General features: G+C 42.5%; 1 protein-coding gene and 1 long non-coding RNA gene across 22 annotated transcripts in view; one reads left to right on the top strand and one right to left on the bottom strand.

The window, feature by feature from the left end:
- The window catches only part of ITPR1 (inositol 1,4,5-trisphosphate receptor type 1), a 327,850-nt gene extending 320,457 nt beyond the window's left edge, over positions 1-7,393 (top strand). For all 10 annotated transcript variants that reach the window (XM_067043583.1, XM_067043582.1, XM_067043578.1 and 7 more), the window contains one exon: positions 6,028-7,393. In XM_067043583.1, the coding sequence (XP_066899684.1) occupies positions 6,028-6,114 (87 nt within the window). In that variant the 3' untranslated portion in view covers positions 6,115-7,393. The remainder of the gene's footprint in view (positions 1-6,027) is intronic.
- The window catches only part of LOC136794968 (uncharacterized), a 143,329-nt gene that overhangs the window by 10,546 nt on the left and 119,084 nt on the right, over positions 1-13,699 (bottom strand). For 5 of the 12 annotated variants that reach the window (XR_010842489.1, XR_010842487.1, XR_010842495.1 and 2 more), the window contains 3 exons: positions 7,528-7,701; positions 4,188-4,301; positions 2,980-3,289 (listed from right to left, as the gene is read on the bottom strand). This is a non-coding gene — a long non-coding RNA (uncharacterized lncRNA). The other 7 variants (XR_010842494.1, XR_010842492.1, XR_010842493.1 and 4 more) reach the window with 4 other exon arrangements.

Below are 13,699 nucleotides of genomic sequence, written 5' to 3'. Positions count from 1 at the left end.
CCCTCATTTTATTTCGCGGGGACGTTAAGGTACACGGCAGGCTCTTAGAAAATTTGTCCCACTGTACCTGAAAATGTCAGGCTGGAACTCCTGGTCCTGCAGTCTGGGTTTGATTTTGTGGTGTGTGTGTTGTGTTTTTATTTTCCCTTCTTTTGTTTTGTCGCTGCACCCTGTTTGCCTTTCATGGTTGACTGTTTAAATTCTCATTCATTTTTTTAAGAACGTTAGAGTTTCACAAATCGCATCACGCACTGAAACATTAAGGAGTGATACACTCATTGCCATGTTACACCACTGATCAGAGACTTGGCATCAGAATCGTTTCTGTGAAGCCAAAGTTTTGGCTTGAACAAACTATGTAAAACTTGATTACATATGGAGAAAGGTTCATTAAGTGACATCAAAACCAGTGTGGTTTAAACTGCTTGGTTTCAGCTCTGTTTACATTTTTGTTTTAAAGTTAGCAGTTGGAACCACCCTTCAGAAAACCTTTCCCCTATGAACGAATTTGAAATTGAACCGTTTTTTCTTGTAAGATGTTATAGGCTAAGAAGAAATCGGAGGAAACCAGTAATATATTCTCAAGTGCCTTTACCAGCATTGATCTGCTTAGGTTTTAAGGGGACCAGAATCACAGGAAAAATTCAGCATTGTTGCTTTTGCTGGGGAAAATTTGCTTTTTTCAGAAGGAATTAGTCACCGTTTTCTTTTGATTTTGTAACAAAACTGTAAAGCATTTGTTTGAGAATCAACTTGTTGAAAAGATTTGAATTTTATTAAATTTGGTGTGTACCAGTCCTAAAGATTTCTTAAATTGTTCTGCATAAAAACCCATGCAGACAGGTCAGAGAACTGCTGGTTCTTAAATGGTAACTGTGAGAATTCCTGCCTTCCAAAGGGAAAAAAAATTCTGAATTAAAAAATAAAAACTCCATGAATGATTAATAAACAAGAAACTCTGGGATAGATATTTTTTAAAACAGCTATGAAAGGATACCATTCACTGGTAAAAGTGCTGGAAAATACAAAAATTGCTTCATCACTTAGATATTTTTGCAGATCTTCTGGTCCAAAAACCAGCATAATGGAGCAAAGACAGCTGAAATGTCTTGGGATTTAATCTTTACTGTTATTGACCTCGTTGGTTGTTCTTTTTTCTTAAAATACCAGTTTGAGGAGAAAAAGTTCTTAGCAAGGATATTAGTAAAAGGCTGGTTAGTGGTTTTTCTATTACTGCCAAGAACAGTTAATTAAAGTTGCTGTTCTGAGTGTTACTTAATGATGCTTCTCATCTTGAAGTTTCCCCTCCCAAGAGATTCTGAATACTAAATGTGATTCTCTTACATTCTTATTCCAAGGCGGGGAACTAATGTAAGAACTTAAATTTTTTTTTAATCTTTTCTTTATATTGAGAGAAGGGTTCACTTTCTTGAAAATGTGACTGGCTTCCTATAGGGCAGTGACCCTTATTTGCAGTTGGTAGGAAAAGAAAGAGTGCTTGAGGTTTATGTCATATTAGCGTGCGACAGTGTTCGGCATTTTTCACGCAAGAGGGTTACCACCTCGTTAACATCAACTGCGTAAGGAAGGGAGGAAGAACAAAGACTAGAATAATTCCCCACAGTTGGAAGAATGGAATATTAAACCTTACTTGAATGTCTGTGGTCCTTACAGTGTGTCGGCACCACAGAAGAGGCCTTTGGTAACACCTGCCCTCTAGGATACTGTAACTGATCCAGAAAGCAGCAGACCTCTCATGTTAGGATACAGTAGGAAAAGTGCCATGGCCCGAGGAACGAAGTGAGTTTCGTTTGTGAACAGAGGAGCACGGAGAAGTAGGCAGGCAGTCCCGTGTGAGGCCTTAGAGGGTCGGAGGAGTTTAGCTTCTACAGTCCTACGAGCAGGTGACTTCTGAGCTAGCTGAGAAATGCAGCAGGGGGCATCCCAGGAAAGGAATCGGCTTGAGCAAAGGCATGGAAACGCGTGCCATGCTCGAGGAATGGCACTGTGCTCTGGGTCATTTGTTCTTCGAACCATCATTTATGAAACACCTATTTGCCAGGTGCAGCCCTAGGTACTGGGGTCACAAAGGTGAATAGAACCAGTTCTCCTTCTTCAAGGAACTAACAGCCTAGAGTGGGAGACAAACAAGTAAACAAATAAATTATAATTCAACACGGTAAGTACGTAACAGAGGTTTGAACAGATTGGTGTGGGAGTGGAGAAGAGGGAGCACTTCGTTCAGCCTGATCACAGGGAGAGGATTCGAGTCAATGCCTCGGAAACCCGCTCAGAGGCGGGAATGCAGGAGCGTGGTTTCAAAGCTTGAGAGTTTGCCAGACGAACTAGAGAGGAACAGCATGCTAAGGATCACGAGTGTGAATATCTGTATATTTATATGAAACCAATGTAACTGCATTCAAGAGATGCTGCAGTTTTATTTCTGAATAGTTTAGGCTCATCGTTAGGAGCGTGACTGATTTCATAGGACTGTAAAGCGCGATTCTGATGACGGGAGTTTCCTGGCTGTTTAGAATCTGAGTAGCCACGACCTCACTGGGACGGGAAAGCAGCCTGCGGCTTTCACGTGCTGTCCATGAACCTTCCCTGCTACGCCAGCCCTCAATCGTTTGGAGGCCGATAGTGGTGGGGTACATTTTGCCCATTTGCACTCCACACTGCGTATTTTCATGGAAGATCTTGTAGATGTTTGGCTACGTCTGACTTGTAAAGCTATCATATCGTTTGCTTCTTGTTTAGACTGAGTCAAAAGAAGGAATGCTGAAATTCAAGTTAGTCTGTATATAGATTATGAAGAAGGATATTGCTTCAAACATTCATCCTTCGCTAAATGTAGATTTTGAGGATTTTAAACGCATCTACTACAAATGGGACGTTTCACACTAATCAAAGTAGCTTTTTCAGTATTAGAATTTTGACTGAAGTTACCACCTTAGACATGAATCTGATGGATATATATACATTTTTAATTTATTTTATTATATTTTGGCTGCGTTGGGTTTTCCTTGCTGTGCGTGGGCTTTCTCTAGTTGCAGCGAGCGGTGGCTTCTCTTGTTGCAGAGCACAGGCTCTAGGCGCGCGGACTTCAGTAGTTGTGGCATGCAGGCTCAGTAGTTGTGGCTGGCGGGCTCTAGAGCGCAGGCTCAGGACTTGCGGTGCACGGGCTTAGTTGCTCTGCAGCATGTGGGATCTTCCCGGACCAGGGCTCGGACCCGTGTCCCCTGCATTGGCAGGCGGACTCTCAACCACTGCGCCGCCAGGAAAGCCCCTGATTGACGGATATTTTTATCTAGTCAGTTTTGTTTCAAATGTCCAGAGAGAATACAGTGTGAGAATATGCTAAGGATAGACTTTGGTCATTATTTCTGTGTTTTGATATAGGTAGTAGTAACAGATAACGATGTTGCCTTAAATAACATATACAGTGCATGTGAATCTATGAAGACCGACAGGTAAGTAGGTTGAATTGAGCTAATAAAGCCAGAAGTTATGTGAGAATATGTACTAAGGGGCCAGGGAAACTCAACTGGCCAGCAGTGTTGAGCTTGGTTTCTTATAGGCCCGATTTAGTCCTGCAGGGGGTTTTGTTTTCATTACTGTTCCCATATAATTATCACTGGATGATGACCTTGCCCAAAGGGACCAATACGTAAGCAGTTGCCCTATTCCTTACCATTTCTTACTCACTTAAGTGGCAGCCACTCTGTCTAAAAGGCCGTGGTCGATCTGAACAGAATCCAGGCAGTCAGATTTGTGTGCCGACCACCTGCTCAACTGCAGAGAATCTTCTCCAAGGTCTCATTTTGAGAAACATAATACACTTACCCAAAATGCTTTTGTGTGTGTGTGTGTGGTATGCGGGCCTCTCACTGTTGTGGCCTCTCCCGTGGCAGAGCACGGGCCCAGCCGCTCCACAGCACGTGGGATCTTCCCGGACCGGGGCACGAACCCGTGTCCCCTGCATCGGCAGGCGGACTCTCAACCACTGCGCCACCAGGGAAGCCCCCAAAGTACTTTTTTAAAAAGTATTCAAGTATATGAAGATATAACCACAGTGATCTTGGCCTGTTTCTGAGATAATCAGTGAAGAGCTCTTCTAGAGCAGCAGCGGTCCTAGATCAGTAACACCAGTATCACCTGGGAACTTGTTAGAAATGCAAACTCACCAGCCCTACCCTGGGCCTCCTGAGTCGGAAACTCTGTTTCTGGGTCCTTGGATCTGTGTTTTAAGGAGCCTTCTAGGTGGTTCTGGTGCACGCCAGCGTTTAAGAACCATTATTCTAGGGAAACAGAAAACAAAATTAGATAGGTATGTAGTAGGTTCTTGAAATTACCAGGAATATGACTGGCTGAGCGAAGGTTTTGGCCGCTATCCTACGGCGGTAGGGAGCTTTAAGGTTTGCGATGCAGGGAGGGTGGTGCGATCGTTACTTTAGGAAGACAGCCCTGGAAAATTCGAATCGGGCTCCACTGGGCTATCAGGCTGCAACCTGTCGAGGAGGGAAGGAAGGTGTGCCTTCAGTTGAAGACTCATTTGCTGTAACGAACCCAGTTTAGAAGCTGTTAAGTTTAAGAGAAGGAAGAGCCAACAGATTGAAAAGTCACAAAAAGCTGATCCGACAAACAGGCGTGAAGCTGCACGTACATCAGAGGTCATGTGTCAGTACGGGTTGAGCCCACCAAGAGTCCTCAGTCTGTGCGAATGCGGCGACTATTAAATTTAGTTACGTTTTATCGGATTCCCTCTCGAGGCTACCTGCCGAGGGGCTGGTCGGGGGGTGAAAATCTGGGGCGAGGTACATGAAGTATCAGGCAGTGAGATGACTGCATTACTGATTGCACTGCAGTCGACTTGGGAATTTATTCCGCGGGTCACGTGAGGTTCTGCTTCCACAGCTGAATCTGTGTAGTACAGGGTGTGACACCTCCCTTCGCGATTTGTCACGCATCCAAGGAAACTTTAGAGGCTAGCTGGAATATCCTAATTCAACTCTTTATAAAAGGCTTTCTAAAAAGCTGCCTTTTGGAAATATTCACTCCTTGTAAATATTCTCTTTCTAAAATATAACTGAAGGCATTTCACAGGAGCCTAAAAATAGTATTTTGAGATGAAAGGAAAACGGCTATGTTTAAGGAAAAATAACCACTTTAAAACCGAACCTAGGTAAGTTAATCTTACTTTATGTTCTCAGGATATTTTGTACCAAAATGTCTGATGCCCAGCATCAAATCCTGAGCTAGGACTAACTGGGTTATGAGAAACGTGAACGCAGGGAATTAATTATGCCCTGAAAGAGCCAGAACAGAGCTAGATACCTGTCAATATGAGAACTGATTTAGTTCGGCAGCCAAAATAAACGGTACCGACCTCTTGTTTGGGGTTTTGAAAGCACTGTTTCATTTGACCAGCCTTAGGAAATGGTCCTTCCCGACCTTAGGGTCTGCAGGTGGCAAGGACTAGTCACCACTGGGTGCCAGGCCGTGATTATGTTATTTAGTCACACGGGACCTCAGAGGAGGGGACATTCCCCATCTCCCTAGAAATGCTGTGTGATTTGTTTCTCGCAAATCAGAACCACCCAAGGGTCACCGGAGGGGAATCAAGACCCCCTGAAGACCGCGGACTTAATCTCTCTTAAACCTAGGATCTTAAACACACTGCTTTTCTTGACAGTTTAGTGTGTTGTTACTATCATACAAAGCTATCAGTTAGAAGTGGATTTGGGAAACGATCAAGAATCTTCTGCTTTAACTGTTTTTCTGTTCCTTTATGAAACAAGTAGAAAGCAAAGTTTCTGAGCGTCACATTGCCTAAGGCACAGAATTCCCATGCTGCCTAGGGAGATGTCCTTTTTGAAGTTCTGTGCTTGATATACCGACAGTACACTGTTTGTAGAAAGTGGGTTTCAGTATAAACCATAACCACAGAGGTAATCTATGGTTGAGTACATGATTTGACGTACAGGAAGTGTCTGGGTCTAATGATGAAACTTTTTAACTTTCCAGATGACAGAACAAAGGAAGCAGAAACAAAGAATTGGTCTTCTAGGACATCCTCCTCACATGAACGTCAACCCACAGCAACCAGCATAAGCAAATGAAATAAAGGAATCGTATTTACCTTTTTAAATTATTTTTACTGTGGGTATGGCTAATTCGTTCTGATTCACCCACAGAGGTTACATTTATGCTTAGTATATTTGTAAATACTCAGTTTTATACTGTATGTATATGATCGCTACTCTCAAGGTTTGGATATATGTATTGTAATTAGAATTGTTGGCAAGATGAAATTTCATTTGTGCCAAAACTATTAAAAATGCCTTTTTTGGAAGGACTGAAGAAAGCACCTGATTTGCACTTGAACCACATTATAGATTTAAAAGTATATGACATGTATTTTGTATTTAAAACTAGAATAGCCAGTATTTATGTTTTTTATAGAACTGTGCAATACCAATTATGCAATCACAATAAATTTGTAACTCCTGCGTATCCTAAGGGGAGTGCACATCTTTGGAGCTGGTGTGTGTTAACAGTATGTAATAAATGGTTAACTATCAAATGATGCTGCTGCCAAAATCATATTAATAGTGAGTTTCAGGCCCCCGGGCATTCTGTACCGTGTAATTATCCTGTGGTGATACTCCTCCTCGTTGCTGGCGGCACTAGCGCCTCTGTCTCATAGTGACAGTGCTCCAAGCCTATGAACTGTCAAGTCAGCATTCATTTTAGGAAAAGCAACTTTAGTTTCAAAGATACTTTAAGGCTCCTGAATGGATCATTTAAACTATTTCTTTAAGTAAGAGAGCTAAATTAAATTAGAGGCTCAGACTTTAGTTTGCCAAGTCAGTGAATTTTTTAAAGGGAACTTTTTAATGCCACGTCTGAGGTAAATGCATACTGCTAGCCAACCAGTGTCATCTCCTAGGAGAATTTTGGTGTCATGTTATAAAGAAATGAGTAATTAATTGATGGGCTCTAGATTATCTAGTCCAAACAGTGGAGTTGATTTTTTTCTTCATCTGAACCAACATGCTACAGTAGCTAAGAAGTATTAAACTATATCCATCCATATAAAGATGAAATAGCTATCCCATTAGAGCTCATAGTTTGAACACTGACATGTTACTCTTGTGAAAGAGCCACATTTGGGTTTTATTTCTGTCACATTATTTCTTTTCTTGATGGATGAATAGTATGAAAGGAAACTTTTATATCTGTTGCCTAGTTTTGTACATGGATCTCATTTTACAAGAGAATCTCTCTACAAAAAACGTTAAACATGTATTGAAAGCAGAGTTCTGAAATGAGTAAAGTTTGTAAATGCAGATATAAAAATAATATTTAATAAATGATGCAGAATAAAATACAGTGACCGACTGGTGGCTCTCATTTAGACACTTCTTTGCGTCATAACAACAGCTATTCCAATTATATATTTTCTTTAGGACCTATTTAAAGTATAAATGGTTTGCCTACCAGATTAATTCCAAAAATGCTTACCTGATTAACGATAGCCGAGAACTACTTGCACAGATATGGGGGAGGGGTTACACAGTAGCCAGCCATTCATTCTTCTCGCTAAGTGACTGCCAAGCAGACTGTCACGAGTACCGTAGCACATGGTAATAAGGCTCCCACTCCCGTACTTTCTCTAGGGGACCTGCAACTTGCTGCCTGCAACGCAAAGAATCACCAACAGGGAGATTAGTTCTCACTCATGCCCAGCGGTCAGAGTCCTTCAAGACAGTTGAAAATGTTTTACAAAAGCTAACTCGTCTATCCAAAGGTAGTGAAAACCTGTCCCCTCCTGTGAGCAATGCCCACCGTGGTTGCTCTTTTAACAAACACTGATTTTCTCTGTGCTTTGCTAAATAAGGATAATTACCATCCAATGTCGGGGACTAGGTCGTGATTAAATTCCAGTTAAATGACTAGTTTCAAAACCAATGCTGCTACTTTATAATTGATAACTTTTAAAAAGGTGAATAATTTTCCAGTCAGTGCAGCGTATCTCCACAGAATTTTTCCATAATAAGGCAAGCCCAAGATAGATAAGTACTCGTATCTATAAACAGATCGGCGCCCCACGCCGACCACCCCAACCTTCCCCGAACGTGAGCCCCAGCCAGCAAGGACTTGCTCCCCTTGGACCTCCCCCTTTGATCTGCCGAGCTGCCCAGCACGGAGAGGCAGTGTGTGTGGTTTGTCTCCCAAGCCCCGTCCCATCTCCTTCACTGCCAAGTTCTGCAACGACACGTTCAGGTTGCAGCTTTTACAGGTTTGTCCTGTTTCATTCGAATCCTGTCACTTGAGATACAATCTTCATTCAACTCGCCAGCTTCAGCAGAAAATAAATGGAAGTGGAATGCCACTCCACCCTACAAGCGGTAGATCCTACCCTTGGAGTTTGGGTGTGAACACAAAGCTGGTACAACTGAAACATAAAATTTGAAGTTGTAACTCCTACAGCCTTTGACGTGTGAATGTGATTTCACCTTTCTCCAGACATCACTTTTTCAACACTTCTATTTCAAGGATCAAGGTCCAAGTCACCTTCAAAGTTACTCACCGAGGTGAAGAATTAGTGCTATCGGGCTAGGAAACAAATGTGACAGCATACAACTAACATGCAAAAAGTCTTTTTGGCTCTGATTATTTAATTTTAAAAGTTTGCTGTAGCACGGATTTTGCCAACTTCCTTAACTAAACCACGTGTTAAACCAAAGGGTCTGGGAAATTCCATTCCACTTTTCTAACATTTATATTTTCTGGCCCGTTTCTACTTATGTCCCTGAAATTATGTAGTGATGAACCTTGTTTTCCCCTGCAGATACAGCTTCCACCCTGCTGGGCCCTAGAGCTTTACTCGATAGTGCATCCTGCGCAAATACTCTCAGTGCTGTGCGCCCTGACTCCTCAAACACACACACAAAATACACTTTTCACTTTGTTTTCTAAAAACTTGATTCAACCTACCTGTTTCCAAGTTCATTACTGCTTGTTCTTCAGTCAATTTTATTTTATTTGGTTCTACTTTCTGAAAATGCATTGCTTGATTTTGCTCCTGTACAAACTGCTCTTTCACCCTGTTTAAACATTTCCTAACATAAATTATAAGGCAAGCATACCTTATTTGTGCAAGCTTACCAGCAACTCAGTCTTTGCAGTAGCAAACTAAACAACGCTTTACTTATGTGCTAGTGAGAAATTACCACGATCTTCACAGTAAACTAAGGAATTATCACATTAAAAACTCAATTACAGGGCTTCCCTGGTGGTACACTGGTTAAGAACCTGCCTGCCAATGCAGAGGACACAGGTTCGAACCCTGGTCCGGGAAGATGCCACAGGCCACGGAGTAACTAAGCCCGTGCGCCACAACTACTGAGCCTGTGCTCTAGAGCCCACGAGCCGTAACTACTGAGCCCGCGAGCCACAACTACTGAAGCCCATGCACCTAGAGCCCGTGCTCCGCGACGAGAGAAGCCACCGCCATGAGAACCCCGTGCACCGCAATGAAGAGTAGCCCCTGCTCACCGCAACTAGAGAAAGCCCGCACGCAGTAACGAAGACCCAATGCAACCAAAATTAAATAAGAAATAAATTAATTCATTAATTTAGAAAACTCAATTACAGATTTCCGTATCCTCCTCCTACGGTTGGTTGGGATATTGCGCTAACGAGAAACAGCCTGAAAGTTTCTGATAGTTATCTTAAGGCTAATCATGAGACCATTAGTCTGACTTCTGGGCTACACAGAAGGAAATTTAGTCCTTCAATACTATTAAATACAAAAGGAGCACAACTACATACTTAAACAAGTAGAGTTGAGTTTTGCTAAAACAATGTTTTCACAGATTTTAAAAAACAAATGTGCTTGATAGAAGGCTTAATTTACATGACAGTAAAAGTCACCTTTACACTTAATTTACATGACAGTAAAAGTCACCTTTACACAAGAGAGAACAGAATAACAAAGGACTCCTACTGAAGGCTCTTGACACAACATGCTCTTATCTACCAAACCACAGAAGGGGAGTGGAGCTTTCATTTTAAAGGTAAGAAATTGAGCCTTACAGTGGTAAAGTGACTTGCCCAAGGGCTTAGCTCCAGAATCAAGAAAGCACTCCTGACTCAGCTAAACAGGAGAGAGCTCTCCCACCTGCTACCCCATTCCAGAAATGGGCTACAGTATCTTATCAGTCACCAGTTTCCCATAACAGTTCTCCCTTTACAGAAAGTTCTTAGGCAGAGCTGTATTTTGTCCTACAATACAAATGGATTTCCTTTTCTTTTCAAATCTCTTTCATGAGAGGATCTACAAGTTAGAAAGTCCTGAATATGATTGCTTTGTCAGGACTGAAAGCTTGGTGGCAAAGATAAGCTCCTAAAATCTCTATCTTTTACAACTACAAATCTCAAATAAATATCTCTTATTTAAGTGCATTTTTCAAAAGGAGACTCTGTTCTCTCAGTCCACGTTGAAAGATTCCATACAGACTGGCATCCTGTCCCACCTACCACAGAAGTCGGTGTTGTTTAGCCAGCTCTGCTCTCTCGCCTGCGTTACAGTGATCATTTGTTAACAATCAACTAGAATGCTGGAAAACCCCCGTAAAGATTTCGATTTTACAGAAAGTACCCAAAATTCCACCAGTTTTGCATCACAAAGCAGTGGTTAAAGTAAAGTTTTGAGTACAATGCCATGCATGTGGTTTTTGTGGGTGGCTGCAGCTCAGAACCACTCTTGGGACTCGTCAGTTACCTACAGGGCAGAGCTAGGACGGCAATTATAAACGAAGACCGTTCTGATCACGGCAACAAACAACTCTCCATCCCTGGTATTGTACGTCACCTTTGGCGACCCTTAACAACCTAAAGGGTGACGCAGAAGCGTAACTAGCCTTCGAGTCTGGACCCCAAAACCTACCAAGTGAAGAAAAGAAAAAGACCGCTGGCAGGTTTTTACATTTGATCAAGTGTGACAAGGCTCACGGACAGCTCTCCGGCTGCTGGTGATTTAAACTCATTTGGTAAAACCAGTCTCTAGCTCACTGGGGTACTACGTCAAAAAACTAACGCAAAGAGAAACTTCAAATACTTTAAGGTCATGACAACCTAACACCCAGAAGTGAAACTGCATCATTCACGCAGTCTGGAAAGAAAAAAGAACGCTGAGAACCACTATCGATGAAGAGTGCCGAGTGTGAGAAAACCCCTAAGGTGAATTCTGAACAACAACAACAAAAAAAAAACGAATCCCACAACAGAAGGAGTGCATACTGTATGCAAGACCCACTAACGGAAAGAGTTTGCCAGTATTTCCGTCATGACCTCACGAAAGACGGCTGGGCCCATGTAAATGAAACTTTAGGCGGTCCAGGAATTTAACCTGTCCACTCCAGAACTTAATTCAGCTAACGGTTTCCTCTTTCTTCCCACATGCTTGTCACCTCTAACATCTCGTGAAGTCTTGTCAGGAGCTTTCTGTAAATGCTCTGTAGAAGGAAAACAATTAAGATGCGGTATGACGCCGGGACAAGGAAGCAGAAGCACACGAGGCTCGGCTGCCGAGCGTGCGTTTACTTCAGGGCGCCCGGGGGGCGCGGCGGCAGGGAAGGAACTGGGCCGTGCGGCTGCTAAGGGCCTTCATGCCAGCTCTACCACTTCAGCGCTAAGAGTTTAAGCAAGATCTTTAATCCCTGTAATTTTCACACACACACACGCACACGCACACACACCCTGCCCGTTCCCCCAACCACCATCTAAAGACTGGAGACGCTACCACTTCTTTGGGCAGCAATAAGCTTTGAGAAAGACAATATATGTCAAGTGTCGACTATATACCCGACACGTGTCACTTCCCACTCCTTTGCGACATCGTCATTTCCTTGTGCTCAGGCCGATCCACAAGGTCAGCTAAATACTTCACGACCAAAGCTACCTCTGTTCCTACTAGATGGGCCTGAAGTTATTACAGTGGGATCCTAAACCCCCAAGTCTTAACATGACATGTTTGGGACGTATCGAGTCATTTTTAAAAACTGTATCTTTAACATCCAAATTGTTTTTACTATCCGTTTGAACTGAATTCATAAAGAAAGAAAACTATTATAGAGCTCATAACTTCCGGACAATTATTCTCATATTTGTGATCAGAGTTGAATTTATGTCTGACTTCCTTTTTACAAAATCTTCATGGGAAGGCGCTTTATATCTTAGGGATGATGATGTATTTCCTTAGTTTATGAAGTGCTTTTACCGACATTCTCATTTAGGTAGAAGTCTCCCAAGCCCGTTAAGTAGATATTATCCCTGACACGTAAAGCGTCCTAAACTGTACCATCTTTAACATTCAGATGCAAATTTTAGACCGTTATCTCACATAACTGAACGAAGACCAGGACTTTCCTTAATAATTTCAAGGATTCTAAGGTGAGTGCTTACAACTTCCTAATAATTCCTTGTCACTTTTTCATCCTAAATCCTGGCTGCAACCTCATTCTCATCATCTCCCCTCTCTCTTCCCCTCCACCCGAGCGTAGACACAGCCGTCTCTACTGTCTCCAAAACACATTAACACCTGGGTGTTGTGAAAAGCAGACCTTTAGCAGAGGCAGATTTTAACAAATCAATAAATAACAAGTCAACAGTAAGGAACGATTTAAAACGGAGAACAAGACACTGAAGCTCTCTGCCCCCTCCTTCCTTTTCTGCCAGCAGAGTAGCCATTTGTATCCTCATCTCGAGCCTAATACTAGGACCCACTTTCTCTCACCATCCCTGCCCAAACAAAAGCAAAATAAAAACACACAAAAATTTCCCTCCAGCTTCAAGGAAAAGTTAAAAATTCTTGTTTCTTTCTTATACAGAACAATTTAAGCAACCTGGTCCCAACCCCTCCCATCTAGATTAGCTCTCTACCTTGACAGAACGAAAAAAGACTATAATTCATTTGTCTTTAGCTTTCAACTCAAAGAGCAACCAGCTTTGAAAATAGCTTTATTTTTTCCCCTTCCTGATAACTCCCTATCTTAGAGAAGAAGAAATCAGTTTAGAAAGGTGAAGCGATTCGGCCAAACTAGAACATCAGACCTGGGATTCAAAGGCAGATAGATCATCTGACGATATACACTCACGCTTCAGTATCCATGGGGACCCCCGTGGATAGCAAAATCTGCGGGTGCTTCATGTCCTTTAGGTAAGGAGTACAATCGGCCCTCCATTTACTCGGGATCCATAGCCACAGGATCCACATGCAAAGACTGGAGAGCTGACTGAATCATATGCCTTCCTCTCTAGGCCAACGCTTCACTATGCTGGGTGCAATCCTGCCGATAAGGTGCTGGGGCCTCTACCTGTCCACCTGTTTGGGGAAGATCTGTAAATTCCAGGTAAGAGTTCTAAGAGATGCAAAGTGAGAGTTGTTACGGGTAAGGGCTGTAACTAGTTCTTTCATTCAGTACCGAGTACAATTCCTGCCAATAAAGGGGCTCAAGACACGTGAGGGGGAAAAAAAAGACTGTGAACCTTCACGTAATCTGCTTGACGGTTTTGGAGCCCAGGCCAATTAGGAGTCTTTCACTAAGGAAGGACTATTTAGCAGTGGCCCAAAAGGAGTTGCACACACAATAAAAGATCAGGCAGTCACTACCCTTTTGGCTGCGGACCA

This window comes from Kogia breviceps, chromosome 10 (assembly GCF_026419965.1).
Source record: "Kogia breviceps isolate mKogBre1 chromosome 10, mKogBre1 haplotype 1, whole genome shotgun sequence".
NCBI classification, from domain to species: Eukaryota; Metazoa; Chordata; class Mammalia; order Artiodactyla; family Physeteridae; genus Kogia; species Kogia breviceps.
The sequence above is the reverse complement of the archived record's forward strand: the minus strand, read 5'-3'. Positions and strand labels throughout refer to the sequence as shown.